Source organism: Dendrobates tinctorius, unplaced genomic scaffold (assembly GCF_039654945.1).
Source record: "Dendrobates tinctorius isolate UK_male_01 unplaced genomic scaffold, ASM3965494v1 ptg000013l, whole genome shotgun sequence".
NCBI classification, from domain to species: domain Eukaryota; kingdom Metazoa; phylum Chordata; class Amphibia; order Anura; family Dendrobatidae; genus Dendrobates; species Dendrobates tinctorius.
The window spans coordinates 9253096-9269681 of record NW_027361681.1 but is presented as its reverse complement, the minus strand read 5'-3'; the positions used below and the strand labels follow the sequence as shown (position 1 = coordinate 9269681).

Below are 16586 nucleotides of genomic sequence, written 5' to 3'. Positions count from 1 at the left end.
TCTCCTTAGGAGACTTGAAGCTGTGATCATTAGTGATGAGGGAGCACGCTCGCCGATACTCGCCCAGTATTTCCAGGTTTGCTCGGCGGAAGCTCGGGTCCCCTCCCTGCATATTTGGCACTCTTTAGAGAGCCAATGAACATGCAGGGATTGTCTTCCACACACTGTAATGCTGCAGCCATGTTGGTTGTGGCATTACAGTGATTGGCTGGCCACACAGCGTCGTGAGGTCTATATCAGACTTGGCACTGCCATGCTCGTCACAGTCTACTCCGAAATCAGGCAGTGTAGTCAGGGCTGTGGAGTTGGTAAGCCAAACCTGCAACTCCGACTCCTCAATTTCCCTTACACCGACTCCGACTCCCACATATATTGCTTATATTTAAGTGAAAAATGTATTGTAGTACAGTGTGAACATCAGACATTTAATCATTTCTATGGTCCAATAATCAAGATATTTAGATAGAACATAATATCTATTTATTGGAATACAACCTTAGAACACAAAAAACTGTAATAAATTGTAAATATGTAATACACTATGTAATATCGATTTACATACATACGGTACAGACCAAAGTGTGGACACACCTTCTCATTCAAAGAGTTTTCTTTATTTTCATGACTATGAAAATTGTAGATTCACTCTGAAGGCATCAAAACAATGAATTAACACATGTGGAATTATATGATTAACAAAAAAGTGTGAAACAACTGAAAATATGTCTTATATTCTAGGTTCTTCAAAGTAGCCACCTTTTGCTTTGATTACTGCTTTTCACACTCTTAGCATTCTCTTGATGAGCTTCAAGAGGTAGTCACTGGAAATGGTCTTGAAGGAGTTCCCAGAGATGCTTAGCACTTGTTGGCCCTTTTGCCTTCACTCTGCGGCCAGCTCACCCCAAAACATCTCAATTGGGTTCAGGTCTGGTGTCTGTGGAGGCCAGGTCATTTGGCGTAGCACCCCATCACTCTCCTTCTTGGTCAAATAGCCCTTACACAGCCTGGAGGTGTGTTTGAGGTCATTGTCCTGTTGAAAAATAAATGATGGTCCCAACTAAACACAAACTGGATGGAATAGCATGCCGCTGCAAGATGCTGTGGTAGCCGTGCTGGTTCAGTATGCCTTCAATCTACTATATAAAGCTCAAAGTGTGTATATATGTATGTATGTATGTATGTGTATGTGTGTGTGTGTGTATGTCCGGGATAGGCATCCGCACCGTCGCAGCTACAGCCACAAAATTTGGCACAGTCACACGTCTGGACCCGGAGAGCGTCCTAAGCTATGTTGTGAGGCGAAATTTTAACCCCGCGCATTCCAATTTACCAAACAATTTTGCCCCTATCTACATACTGGGGAAAAAGTGTGTGCGTGTCAAGCCCCGCCCCTCATTATGATGTCATAATGCCCCTATTTGCATAATGGGGAAACTGTGTGTATCAAGCCCCGCCCCTCATGATGTCATAATGGTTGCCATGGCGACACTTATTTCATCATAGATTGCAAGCCCCCCCGCTCATTATGATGTCATAATGGTTGACAATGGGATGGAGGATGTGTGATGGGTATATGGGCACTGGACTATGGGATGGAGGATGTATGATGGGTATATGGGCACGGGACTATGGGATGGAGGATATGTATGATGGGTATATGGGCATGGAACTATGGGATGGAGGATATGTATGATGGGTATATGGGCATGGGACTATGGGATGGAGGATGTGTATGATGGGTATATGGGCATGGCACTATGGGATGGAGGATGTGTGATGGGTATATGGGCACTCGACTATGGGATGGCGGATATGTATGATGGGTATATGGGCACGGGACTATGGGATGGCGGATATGTATGATGGGTATATGGGCACGGGGCTATGGGATGGAGGATATGTATGATGGGTATATGGGCATGGCACTATGGGATGGAGGATATGTATGATGGGTATATGGGCACGGGACTATGGGATGGAGGATGTGTGATGGGTATATGGGCCCGGGACTATGGGATGGCGGATATGTATATGGGCACGGGACTATGGATGGAGGATGTGTGATGGGTATATGGGCACGGGACTATGGGATGGAGGATGTGTGATGGGTATATGGGCACTGGACTATGGGATGGAGGATATGTATGATGGGTATATGGGCACGGGACTATGGGATGGAGGATATGTATGATGGGTATATGGGCATGGAACTATGGGATGGAGGATATGTATGATGGGTATATGGGCATGGGACTATGGGATGGAGGATGTGTATGATGGGTATATGGGCATGGCACTATGGGATGGAGGATATGTATGATGGGTATATGGGCACGGGACTATGGGATGGAGGATGTGTGATGGGTATATGGGCACTCGACTATGGGATGGCGGATATGTATGATGGGTATATGGGCACGGGGCTATGGGATGGAGGATATGTATGATGGGTATATGGGCATGGCACTATGGGATGGAGGATATGTATGATGGGTATATGGGCACGGGACTATGGGATGGAGGATGTGTGATGGGTATATGGGCCCGGGACTATGGGATGGCGGATATGTATATGGGCACGGGACTATGGATGGAGGATGTGTGATGGGTATATGGGCACGGGACTATGGGATGGAGGATGTGTGATGGGTATATGGGCACTGGACTATGGGATGGAGGATATGTATGATGGGTATATGGGCACGGGACTATGGGATGGTGGATATGTATGATGGGTATATGGGCACTGGACAATGGGATGGAGGATATGTATGATGGGTATATGGGCACTGGACAATGGGATGGAGGATATGTATGATGGGTATATGGGCACGGGACTATGGGATGGAGGATATGTATGATGGGTATATGGGCACGGGACTATGGGATGGAGGATATGTATGATGGGTATATGGGCACGGGACTATGGGATGGAGGATATGTATGATGGGTATATGGGCATGGAACTATGGGATGGAGGCTGTGTATGATGGGTATATGGCCATGGGACAATGGGATGGAGGATAGGTATGATGGGTATATGGGCCGGGCCTATGGGATGGAGGATATGTATGATGGGTATATGGGCATGGCACTATGGGATGGAGGATATGTGTGATGGATATATGGGCACGGGACTATGGGATGGCGGATATGTATATGGGCACGGGACTATGGGATGGAGGATGTGTGATGGGTATATGGGCACTGGACTATGGGATGGAGGATATGTATGACGGGTACACGGGCACGGGACTATGGGATGGTGGATATGTATGATGGGTATATGGGCACGGGACTATGGGATGGAGGATATGTATGATGGGTATATGGACATGGGACTATGAGATGAAGCATGTGTGATGGGTATATGGGCACTCGACTATGGGATGGCGAATATGTATGATGGGTATATGGTCATGGGACTATGGGATGGAGAATATGTATGATGGGTAAATGGGCATGGGACTATGGGATGCAGATTATGTATGATGGGTATATGGGCATGGGACTATGGGATGGAGAATATGTATGATGGGTAAATGGGCATGGGACTATGGGATGCAGATTATGTATGATGGGTATATGGGCATGGGACTATGGGATGGAGGATATGTATGATGGGTATATGGGCACGGGCCTATGGGATCGTGGATATGTATGATGGGTATATGGGCACGGGACTATGGGATGGAGGATAATTATAATTTGCTATAGCTAACCACAGTTAGTTACTATGCCCGGGCAGCGCTGGGCTCTTCAGCTAGTTTTGAATAAATCCCCAAAAGTGTCACCAGCAAAGCACCCCCACACCATCTCACCTCCTCCTCCATGCTTCACGGTGGGAACCAGGCATGTAGAGTCCATCCGTTCACCTTTTCTGCGTCGCACAAAGACACGGTGGTTGGAACCAGAGATCTCAAATTTGGACTCATCAGACCAAAGCACAGATTTCCACTGGTCTAATGTCCATTCCTTGTGTTCTTTAGCCCAAACAAGTCTCTTCTGCTTGTTGCGTGTCCTTAGCAGTGGTTTCCTAGCAGCTATTTTACCATGAAGGCCTGCTGCACAAAGTCTCCTCCTAACAGTTGTAGAGATGTGTCTGCTGCTAGAACTCTGTGTGGCATTGACCTGGTCTCTAATCTGAGCTGCTGTTAACCTGCGATTTCTGAGGCTGGTGACTCGGGTGAACTTATCCTCCGCAGCAGAGGTGACTCTTGGTCTTCCTTTCCTGGGGCGGTCCTCATGTGAGCCAGTTTCTTTGTAGCACTTGATGGTTTTTGCCACTGCATTTGGGGACACTTTCAAAGTTTTCCCAATTTTTCGAACTGACTGACCTTCATTTTTTAAAGTAATGATGGCCACTCGTTTTTCTTTACTCAGCTGCTTTTTTCTTGCCATAATACAAATTCTAACAGTGTATTCAGTAGGACTATCAGCTGTGTATCCACCAGACTTCTGCACAACACAACTGATGGTCCAAACCTCATTTATAAGGCAAGAAATCCCACTTATTAAACCTGACAGGGCGCACCTGTGAAGTGAAAACCATTTCCGGTGACTACCTCTTGAAACTCATCAAGAGAAGGCCAAGAGTGTGCAAAGCAGAAATCAAAGCAAAAGGTGGCTACTTTGAAGAACCTAGAATATAAGACATACAGTATTTTCAGTTTTTTCACACTTTTTTGTTAATTATATAATTCCACATGTGTTAATTCACAGTCTTGATGCCTTCAGAGTGAATCTACAATTTTCATAGTCATGAAAATAAAGAAAACGCTTTGATTGAGGAGGTGTGTCCAAACTTTTTGTCTGCACTGTGTGTGTGTATGTATATATGTATGTATATATATATATATATATATATATATATATATATATATATATATATATATATATATATATATATATATATATATATATACTCGAATATAAGTCGAGATTTTCAGCCCAAAAAATTGGGCTGAAAGTCCCCCTCTCGTCTTATATTCGAGTCATATACAAAGGGGGTCGGAGGGGGCGGAGGTGTCAGGTCATACTTACCCTTCCTGACGCTGTGTCTTGAGCCCCCAGCTTCTCCCCGTGCTCTCTCTTCCTGCCTTCAGCGGTCACGTGGTGCCGCTCATTAAAACTCATGAATATGCGCATATTCTTGAGTTTTAATGAGCGGTACCACGTGACCGTTGAAGGCAGGAAGAGAGCGCGGAGAAGCTGGGGGCTCAAGACACAGCGTCAGGACGGGTAAGTATAGCGATACTCACCTGTCCTGCGTCCATGGCTGCTTGCTGCTGTCTGTCATCGGTCAGTGACTTCAGACAGCAGAGGGCGCGGTGACGTGGTTAGTGCGCGCCGCGCCCCCTGCAGTCTGAACGTCACTAACTGATGACGTGGCAGATAGCGGTGAGCAGCCATGGACACAGGACAGGTGAGTATCTGACACCCAGCGACGGAGAGGTGAGTATGTCATTTTTTTTATTTTTACATGCAGCAGCAGCATGGGGGCAGCATATGGGGGAACAATCTATGGAGCTTCTTATGGGGGCAGCATATGAGGGAGCAATCTATGGAGCTTCTTATGGGGGCAGCATATGGGGGAACAATCTATGGAGCTTCTTCTGGGGTCCGCATATGGGGGAACAATCTATGGAGCTTCTTATGGGGGCAGCATATGAGGGAACAATCTATGGAGCTTCTTATGGGGGCAGCATATGAGGGAACAATCTATGGAGCTTCTTATGGGGGCAGCATATGAGGGAACAATCTATGGAGCTTCTTATGGGGGCAGCATATGAGGGAACAATCTTTGGAGCTTCTTCTGGGGTCCGCATATGGGGGAACAATCTATGGAGCTTCTTATGGGGGCAGCATATGAGGGAACAATCTATGGAGCTTCTTATGGGGGCAGCATATGAGGGAACAATCTATGGAGCTTCTTATGGGGGCAGCATATGGGGTAACAATCTATGGGGGCAGCATATGGGGGAACAATCTATGGAGCTTCTTATGGGGGCAGCATATGGGGGAATAATCTATGGAGCTTCTTCTGGGGACACCATATGGGGGAATAATCTATGGAGCATTTCCCACCCTAGGCTTATACTCGAGTCAATAAGTTCTCCCAGTTTTTTGTGGCAAAATTAGGGGGGTCGGCTTATACTCGGGTCGACTTATACTCGAGTATATATATATATATATATATATATATATATATATATATATATATGTATACACACACACACACTATGACTTATCTCGGCTAAGATAAAGCCTAGATCCTCAGGCTACATTCACACTATGGGCGTAGCCAGGATCAAACCTGGGGGGGGCAGAACCTAATACTGTTCTGCAGAATTTCATACTGCACACCTCAGCTGCTGCAGAACCTCATACTGCACACCCCTACACTTGAAAATAAAGCCTGCACCTTAAGAAGATGTGGTGGTGAATGCAGTCTATTTATTCCAACTATCAATTGATGTTGATGTGTTACTGAAGACGAGCAATGCCTGTCCTGGGCGTCCTTTTGGGCAGCTATGAGGTGTACCTGACTGGTGCTAAATAAAAGGAGTGTTAGTCTGTGTGCTATCCGGCTTTCATTCTTTTTGGTACAGATATGATATGGATAGACAGAGCAGATTTCTAATCTGCTTTTGCTATTGAAAACATTATCTATGAGCTCAAAAACCTTTCAGGTGATGCGGTTTTTTAAAAAGCTGATCTGCTTTTGCAACTGAAAAGCGTATACTCAAAAAACACAGGAAAAACGCTGTGTGTGAATGTAGCCTTAGATCAGGAATAGAACAGTCATTTATAGGACATTTCATAACTTTCCCAAATTCCTATGAAAAAATATTCAGCACATTCTGCATTGAACTACTGTACCCAATTTATTATATATTTTAGGAGTCGGTCCATTTTATACCAACTCCACCAAAATGAGCACCGACTCCGACTCCACAGCCCTGAGTGTAGGGAGAGTTGCTGCTGAGCTAAGGAGAGATTTGCTTGTTTCTTAGTGTAGGAATACCACAATATATTATACACATATCCATCTCAACTAACAGTCCTTCTGAGGACTAATCCAGCTGCATAGATATCAGTACTAGGCAGGCAGAGTATGTGGCAGACTGCAGTGCATATAGTAAGAGGGTCCATTCCAGTTCTGTCTGCTGCTGCTTTTACAGATATTTGTAGACCTAACCCCAGGTATCAGGGGCCAGGAATATTTTTTTTTTTTTTATCTTAATCCTGATTATTTGCTTAAAAAGCAATCCAGAGAACACCGTTATTCTGCTCCCATTTGCTTGTTTGCAGTGCAGAATACAAGCAGATCCCTTCCATATTACAGCGCTAAAAATCCATCTATTTAAAACTGGTTTGTCCGTCATACGGATCACATATAAGTGCGCTCAAAATTCTGCCATTTCTGGCCTCCATTTAAATTTCGTTGTAGTGTGTTAGCGAAGTCATTGACAACAGTTTGCTGTTAAAAATGGTTACCTACGAACAAACAATAAATTTAGAAGGATTTGGAGTGGATGGATTTTGTTTTAGGACTCACCTGATTTCCATAATTTGTTCCGCTGACTTTTTCAGTTACATAGGAATTTGCACATTAAAATATATCTAATATATAAAGCTCAAGTGTATGTACGTGTGTGTGTGTGTGTCAGGGATTGGCATCCGCACCGTTGCAACTACAGCCACAAAATTTGGCACCTTCACACGTCTGGACCCCGAGAGCGTACTAGGCTATGTTGTGAGGCAAAATTTTAACCCTGCTTGTTCCAATTCACCAAACAATTTTGCCCCTATCTACGTAATGGGGGAAAAAGTGTGTGTGTGTATCAAGCCCCGCCCCTCATTATGATGTCATAATGGTTGCCATGGCGACGCTGATGTCATAGGTTGCAAGCCCCGCCCCTCATGTCATAATGGTTGACTATGGGATGGAGGATGGGTATATGAGCACTGGACTATGGGATGGAGGATATGTATGACGGGTATATGGGCACGGGACTATGAGATGGAGGATGTGTGATGGGTATATGGGCACTGGAGCTTTTTATATTAGAGATATATAGCTGAAGAGCCCGGCGCTGCCCGGGCATAGTAACTAACTGTGGTTAGTTATAACAAATTATAATTATCCTCCATCCCATAGTCCCGTGCCCATATACCCCATATACCCATCATACATATCCACCATCCCACAGGCCCGTGCCTATATACCCATCACACATCCTCCATCCCGTAGGCCCGTGCCAATATACCCATCATACATATCCTCTCCCATAGTCGAGTGCCCATATACCCATCACACATCCTCCATCCCATAGTCCCATGCCTATATACCCATCACACATCCTCCATCCCATAGTCCCCATGCCCATATACCCATCATACATATTCGCCATCCCATAGTCGAGTGCCCATATACCCATCACACATCCTTCATCTCATAGTCCCATGCCCATATACCCATCATACATATCCTCCATCCCATAGTCCCATGCCCATATAGCTATCATACATATCTGCCATATCATAGTCTCGTGCCCATATACCAGTCATATATATCCTCCATCCCATAGTCCAATGCCCATATACCCGTCACACATCCTCCATCCCATAGTCAACCATTATGACATCATAATGAGCGGCGGCGGGGCTTGCGACCTATGATGACATCAGCGTCGCCATGGCAACCGTTGTGACATCATAATGAGGGGCGGGGCTTGATACGCACACACTGCTTCCCCAGTATGCAAATAGGGGCATTATGACATCACATTGAGGGGCGGGGCTTGACACGCACCCACTTTTTCCCCCAGTATGTTTGGTGAATTGGAACGCGCTGGGTTAAAATTTTGCCTCCCACAATAGCTTAGGACGCTCTCGGGGTCCAGACGTGCGACTGTGCCAAATTTTGTGGCTGTAGCTGCGGATGCCTATCCCGGACATACACACACATACATACACACTTTTGAGCTTTATATATTAGATTTTGTGCGATATAACTCTCTGATTTAAGGGTGCAAAAATGAAAAGTTTGAAAATTGCAAAATTTTTGAAATTTTTGCCAAATTTCCGCTTTTTTCATAAATAAACGCAAATTATATCGACGAAATTTTACTGCCAACAAGTACAATAAGTCACGAAAAAACAGTCTCAGAATCGGTGGGATCTGTTGAAGCGTTTCAGAGCTATACCGTCATAAAGTGACAGTGGTCAAAATTGTAAAAATTAGCGTGGTCATTAAGTACCAAATTGGCTCTGTCACTAAGGGGTTAACTTTAGGCCTTTTAGCAATTATTTAATCTTTAACTTGCTTAATTGTTCACAGTAATTTTGACCAAGTGTGCCTAAAATTGTACGTGCCTCTGACAGACATCGGGACACCAGGCAGGATTTTTTTGGATTTTATGTTGAATAATTATAGCGATTGGCGGGAGTTAATGATTGTGTATTGTAATAATGGTGCTGAGCCGGGTACTGGGACCACTTCATACACTGGAGCACACAGGGGCTCTCCACACCAGGCGACCTCTGACAGAGCCATGACCCACCCGCCTGTAAAGACGTTGGTCCTGTGCACTATGCACTGTGTGATTAGTGCCGTTCTCCGGTCTTTATAATGTATTCTATTATTACTTGGATGTTTTTTTTTTTTCTTCCTTGTTGCAGATTTGGCCGATTGGCAGGGAGATAAACTGCAAGTGTCTGAAGACCCTGTACGTGTCAGATGACCGGAGTATAACTCTTCAGCCGCGTCTGCATTTTGACGGCAGATACATCGTCTGTAGTTCAGCGCTGGGTCTGTACCAGTGGGACTTCGCCAGCTATGACATCCTGAGGTGAGTACACACAGACTGTATAATGTCATAGATCTGCTTCCTCTGGGTTCTATTTGTAACATAAGTCAAATAGGTATGTTACGCATGGAGGTGACATGACAGGAAGTTTATGAATGTGACCATGGAAAAGCCAGAGCAAGTAGAATACAAGCACTGCAGTAATAGTGAGGAGAGGATACAGGGGACAGATGTATTATATGGAAAGCCCAGAGCAAGCAGAATACAAGCACTGCAGTAATAAGAGAGGATACAAGGGACAGGTCATGTTATATGGAAAGCCAGGAGCAAGCATAATACAAGCATGACAGTAATAGAGAGGAGAGGATACAGGGGACAGGTGTATTATATGGAAAGCCCAGAGCAAGCAGAATACAAGCATGGCAGTATTAGTGAGGAGAGGATACAAGGGACAGATGTATTATATGGAAAGCCCGGAGCAAGCAGAATACAAGCATGGCAGTAATAGTGAGGAGAGGATACAATGGACAGGTGTATTATATGGAAAGCCCAGAGCAAGCAGAATACAAGCATGGCAGTAACAGTGAGGAGAGGATACAAGGGACAGATGTATTATATGGAAACCCTGGAGCAAGCAGAATACAAGCAATGCAGTAATAGGAGAGGATACAAGAGAGAGGTCATATGATATGGAAAGCCCAGAGCAAGCAGAATACAAGCATGGCAGTTACAGGGAGGAGAGGATACAGGGGACAGGTGTATTATATGGAAAGCCCAGAGCAAGCAGAATACAAGCACGGCATTAATAGTGAGGAGAGGATACAGGGGACAGGTATATTATATGGAAAGCCCGGAGCAAGCAGAATACAAGCATGGCAGTAATAGTGAGGAGAGGATACAAGGGACAGGTGTATTATATGGAAAGCCCAGAGCAAGCAGAATACAAGCATGGCAGTAATAAGAGAGGATACAAGGGACAGGTCATGTTATATGGAAAGCCAGGAGCAAGCATAATACAAGCATGACAGTAATAGAGAGGAGAGGATACAGGGGACAGGTGTATTATATGGAAAGCTCAGAGCAAGCAGGATACAAGTACGGCAGTAATAGTGAGGTGAGGATACAAGGGACAGGTGTATTATATGGAAAGCCCAGAGCAAGCAGAATACAAGCATGGCAGTAATAGTGAGGAGGGGATACAAGGGACAGGTGTATTATATGGAAAGCCCAGAGCAAGCAGAATACAAGCATGGCAGTAATAGTGAGGAGAGGATACAAGGGACATGTGTGTTATATGGAAAGCCCAGAGCAAGCAGAATACAAGCATGGCAGTGTTAGTGAGGAGAAGATACAAGGGACAGATGTATTATATGGAAAGCCCGGAGCAAGCAGAATACAAGCATGGCAGTAATAGTGAGGAGAGGATACAAGGGACAGGTGTATTATATGGAAAGCCCAGAGCAAGCAGAATACAAGCATGGCAGTAACAGTGAGGAGAGGATACAAGGGACAGATGTATTATATGGAAACCCTGGAGCAAGCAGAATACAAGCGAGAGGTCACATGATATGGAAAGCCCAGAGCAAGCAGAATACAAGCACTGCAGTTACAGGGAGGAGAGGATACAGGGGACAGGTATATTATATGGAAAGCCCAGAGCAAGCAGAATACAAGCACGGCAGTAATAGGAGAGGATACAAGGGAGAGGTCATATGATATGGAAAGCCCAGAGCAAGCAGAATACAAGCACTGCAGTAACAGGGAGGAGAGGATATAAGGGACAGGTGTATTATATGGAAAGCCCGGAGCAAGCAGAATACAAGCACTGCAGTAATAGTGAGGAGAGGATACAAGGGACAGGTGTATTATATGGAAAGCCCAGAGCAAGCAGAATGCAAGCATTGCAGTAATAGTGAGGAGAGGATACAAGAGGCAGGTGTATTATATGGAAAGCCCAGAGCAAGCAGAATACAAGCATTGCAGTAATAGTGAGGAGAGGATACAGGGGACAGGTGTATTATATGGAAAGCCCGGAGCAAGCAGAATACAAGCACTGCAGTAATAAGAGAGGATACAAGGGACAGGTCATGTTATATGGAAAGCCAGGAGCAAGCGGAATACAAGCATTGCAGGAATAATGAGGATGCAGGGGACAGATGTATTTTATGAAAAGCTCAGAGCAAGCAGAATACAAGAACTGCAGTAATAGTGAGGAGAGCATACAGGGGACAGGTGTATTATATGGAAAGCCCGGAGCATGCAGAATACAAGCACTGCAGTAATAGTGAGGAGAGGATACAAACAAGGGACAGGTGTATTATATGGAAAGCCAGGAGCAAGCAGAATACAAGCACTGCAGTAATAGTAAGGAAGAGGATTAAAGGGACAGGTGTATTATATGGAAAGCCTAAAGCAAACAGAATACAAGCTCTGCAGTAATAGTGAGGAGAGGACACAAGGGACAGGTGTATTATATGGAAAGCCCGGAGCAAGCAGAATACAAGCACTGCAGTAACAGGGAGGAGAGGATACAGGGGACAGGTGTATTATATGGAAAGCCCGGAGCAAGCAGAATACAAGCATGGCAGGAATAATGAGGATACAGGGGACAGATGTATTTTATGGAAAGCCCAGAGCAAGCAGAATACAAGGACGGCAGTTATAGTGAGGAGAGGATACAGGGGACAGGTGTATTATATGGAAAGCCCAGAGCAAGCAGAATACAAGCACGGCATTAATAGTGAGGAGAGGATACAGGGGACAGGTGTATTATATGGAAAGCCCAGAGCAAGCAGATTACAAGCACTGCAGTAATAGTGAGGAGAGGATACAAGGAACAGGTGTATTATATGGAAAGCCCGGAGCAAGCAGAATACAAGCATGGCAGGAATAGTGAGGAGAGGACACAAGGGACAGGTGTATTATATGGAAAGCCCGGAGCAAGCAGAATACAAGCATGGCAGGAATAATGAGGATGCAGGGGACAGATGTATTTTATGGAAAGCTCAGAGCAAGCGGAATACAAGCATTGCAGTTATAGTGAGGAGAGGATACAGGGGACAGGTGTATTATATGGAAAGCCAGGAGCAAGCAGAATACAAGCACTGCAGTAATAGTGAGGAGAGGAAACAAGGGACAGGTGTATTATATGGAAAGCCCAGAGCAAGCAGAATACAGGGACGGCAGTTATAGTGAGGAGAGGATACAGGGGACAGGTGTATTATATGGAAAGCCCGGAGAAAGTAGAATACAAGCACTGCAGTAATAGTGAGGAGATGATACAAGGGGCAGGTGTATTATATGGAAAGCCCAGAGCAAGCAGAATACAAGCATTGCAGTAATAGTGAGGAGAGGATACAAGGGACAGATTTATTATATGGAAAGCCCGGAGCAAGCAGAATACAAGCATTGTAGTAATAGTGAGGAGAGGATACAAGGGACAGGTGTATTATATGGAAAGCCCAGAGGAAGCAGAATACAAGCATTGCTGTAATAGTGAGGAGAGGATACAAGGGACAGGTGTATTATATGGAAAGCCTAAAGCAAGCAGAATACAAGCACTGCAGTAATAGTGAGGAGAGGATACAGGGGACAGGTGTATTATATGGAAGGCAGAAATAATGAGGATACAGGGGACAGATGTATTTTATGGAAAGCCCAGAGCAAGCAGAATACAAGCACTGCAGTAATAGTGAGGAGAGGATAAAAGGGACAGGTGTATTATATGGAAAGCCTAAAGCAAGCAGAATTCAAGCACTGCAGTAACAGGGATGAGAGGATACAGGGGACAGGTGTATTATATGGAAAGCCCGGAGCAAGCAGAATACAAGCATGGCAGGAATAATGAGGATGCAGGGGACAGATGTATTTTATGGAAAGCTCAGAGCAAGCGGAATACAAGCATTGCAGTTATAGTGAGGAGAGGATACAGGGGACAGGTGTATTATATGGAAAGCTCAGAGGAAGCGGAATACAAGCATTGCAGTTATAGTGAGGAGAAGATACAGGGGACAGGTGTATTATATGGAAAGCCCAGAGCAAGCAGAGTACAAGCACTGCAGTAACAGGGAGGAGAGGATACAGGGGACAGGTGTACTATATGGAAAGCCCGGAGCAAGCAGAATACAAGCACTGCAGTAATAGTGATGAGAGGATACAGGGGACAGGTGTATTATATGGAAAACCCGGAGCAAGCAGAATACAAGCATGGCAGGAATAATGAGGATACAGGGGACAGATGTATTTTATGGAAAGCTCGGAGCAAGCAGAATACAAGCATGGCAGGAATAGTGAGGAGAGGACACAAGGGACAGGTGTATTACATGGAAAGCCCAGAGCAAGCAGAATACAAGCATGGCAGTAATAGTGAGGAGGGGATACAGGGGACAGGTGTATTATATGGAAAGACCAGAGCAAGCAGAATACAAGCATGGCCGGAATAGTGAGGAGAGGACACAAGGGACAGGTGTATTATATGGAAAGCCCAGAGCAAGCAGAATACAAGCACGGCATTAATAGTGAGGAGTGGATACAAGGGGCAGATGTATTATATGGAAAGCCCAGAGCAAGCAGAATACAAGCATTGCAGTAATAGTGAGGAGAGGATACAGGGGACAAGTGTATTATATGGAAAGCGCGGAGCAAGCAGAATACAAGCACTGCAGTAATAGTGAGGAGAGGATACAGGGGACAGGTGTAATATATGGAAAGCCTAAAGCAAGCAGAATACAAGCACTGCAGTAATAGTGAGGAGAGGATACAGGGGACAGGTGTATTATATGGAAAGCCCAGAGCAAGCAGAATCCAAGCACTGCAGTAATGAGAGGATACATGGGAGAGGTCATATGATATGGAAAGCCAAGAGCAAGCAGAATACAAGCACTGCAGTAACTGGGAGGAGAGGATACAGGGGACAGGTATATTATATGGAAAGCCCAGAGCAAGCAGAATACAAGCATGGCAGGAATAATGAGGATACAGGGGACAGATGTATTTTATGGAAAGCCCAGAGCAAGCAGAATACAAGCATGGCAGCAATAGTGAGGAGAGGATACAGGGGACAGGTGTATTATATGGAAAGCCCAGAGCAAGCAGAATACAAGCATGGCAGTAACAGTGAGGAGAGGATACAAGGGACAGATGTATTATTTGGAAAGCCTGGAGCAAGCAGAATACAAGCACTGCAGTAATAGTGAGGAGAGGACACAAGGGACAGGTGTATTATATGGAAAGCCCGGAGCAAGCAGAATACAAGCACGGCAGTAATAGGAGAGGATACAATGGAGAGGTCATATGATATGGAAAGCCCAGAGCAAGCAGAATACAAGCACTCCAGTAACAGGGAGGAGAGGATACAAGTGAGAGGTCATATGATATGGAAAGCCCAGAGCAAGCAGAATACAAGCACTGCAGTAACAGGGAGGAGAGGATATAAGGGACAGGTGTATTATATGGAAAGCCCGGAGCAAGCAGAATACAAACACTGCAATAATAGTGAGGAGAGGATACAAGGGACAGGTGTATTATATGGAAAGCCCGGAGCAAGCAGGGTACAAGGTCTGCAGTAATAGTGAGGAGAGGATACAAGGGACAGATGTATTATATGGGAAGCCCCGGAGCAAGCAGAATACAAGCACGTCAGTAATAGTGAGGAGAGCATACAAGGGACAGGCGTATTATATGGAAAGCCCGGAGCAAGCAGAATACAAGCACGGCAGTAATAGTGAGGAGAGGATACAAGGGACAGATGTATTATATGGAAAGCCTGGAGCAAGCAGAATACAAGCACTGCAGTAATAAGAGAGGATTCAAGGGACAGGTCATGTTATATGGAAAGCCCAGAGCAAGCAGAATACAAGCACTGCAGTTACAGGGAGGAGAGGATACAGGGGACAGGTGTATTATATGGAAAGCCCAGAGCAAGCAGAATACAAGCACGGCAGTAATAGGAGAGGATACAAGGGAGAGGTCATATGATATGGAAAGCCCAGAGCAAGCAGAATACAAGCACGGCAGTAATAGTGAGGAGAGGATACAAGGGACAGATGTATTATATGGAAAGCCTGGAGCAAGCAGAATACAAGCACTGCAGTAATAGGAGAGGATACAAGAGAGAGGTCATATGATATGGAAAGCCCAGAGCAAGCAGAATACAAGCACTGCAGTTACAGGGAGGAGAGGATACAGGGGACAGGTGTATTATATGGAAAACCCAGAGCAAGCAGAATACAAGCACGGCAGTAATAGGAGAGGATACAAGGGAGAGGTCATATCATATGGAAAGCCCAGAGCAAGCAGAATACAAGCACTCCAGTAACAGGGAGGAGAGGATACAGGGGACAGGTGTATTATATGGAAAGCCCGGAGCAAGCAGAATACAAGCACGGCAGTAATAGGAGAGGATACAAGTGAGAGGTCATATGATATGGAAAGCCCAGAGCAAGCAGAATACAAGCACTGCAGTAACTGGGAGGAGAGGATATAAGGGACAGGTGTATTATATGGAAAGCCCGGAGCAAGCAGTATACAAACACTGCAGTAATAGTGAGGAGAGGATACAAGGGACAGGTGTATTATATGGAAAGCCCAGAGCAAGCAGAATACAAGCATTGCAGTAATAGTGAGGAGAGGATACAAGAGGCAGGTGTATTATATGGAAAGCCCAGAGCAAGCAGAATACAAGCATGGCAGTAATATTGAGGAGAGGATACATGGGACAGGTGTATTATATGGAAAGCCCGGAGCACGCAGGGTACAAGCACTGCAGTAATA

The 16586-nt window shown here is 45.1% G+C and overlaps 1 protein-coding gene across 4 annotated transcripts in view; it reads left to right on the top strand.

Moving 5' to 3' along the window:
• Nucleotides 1-16586, top strand: part of FBXW2 (F-box and WD repeat domain containing 2) — a 48706-nt gene that overhangs the window by 26933 nt on the left and 5187 nt on the right. For all 4 annotated transcript variants that reach the window (XM_073558521.1, XM_073558540.1, XM_073558531.1 and 1 more), the window contains exon 6: nucleotides 9688-9857. In XM_073558521.1, the coding sequence (XP_073414622.1) occupies nucleotides 9688-9857 (170 nt within the window). The remainder of the gene's footprint in view (nucleotides 1-9687; nucleotides 9858-16586) is intronic.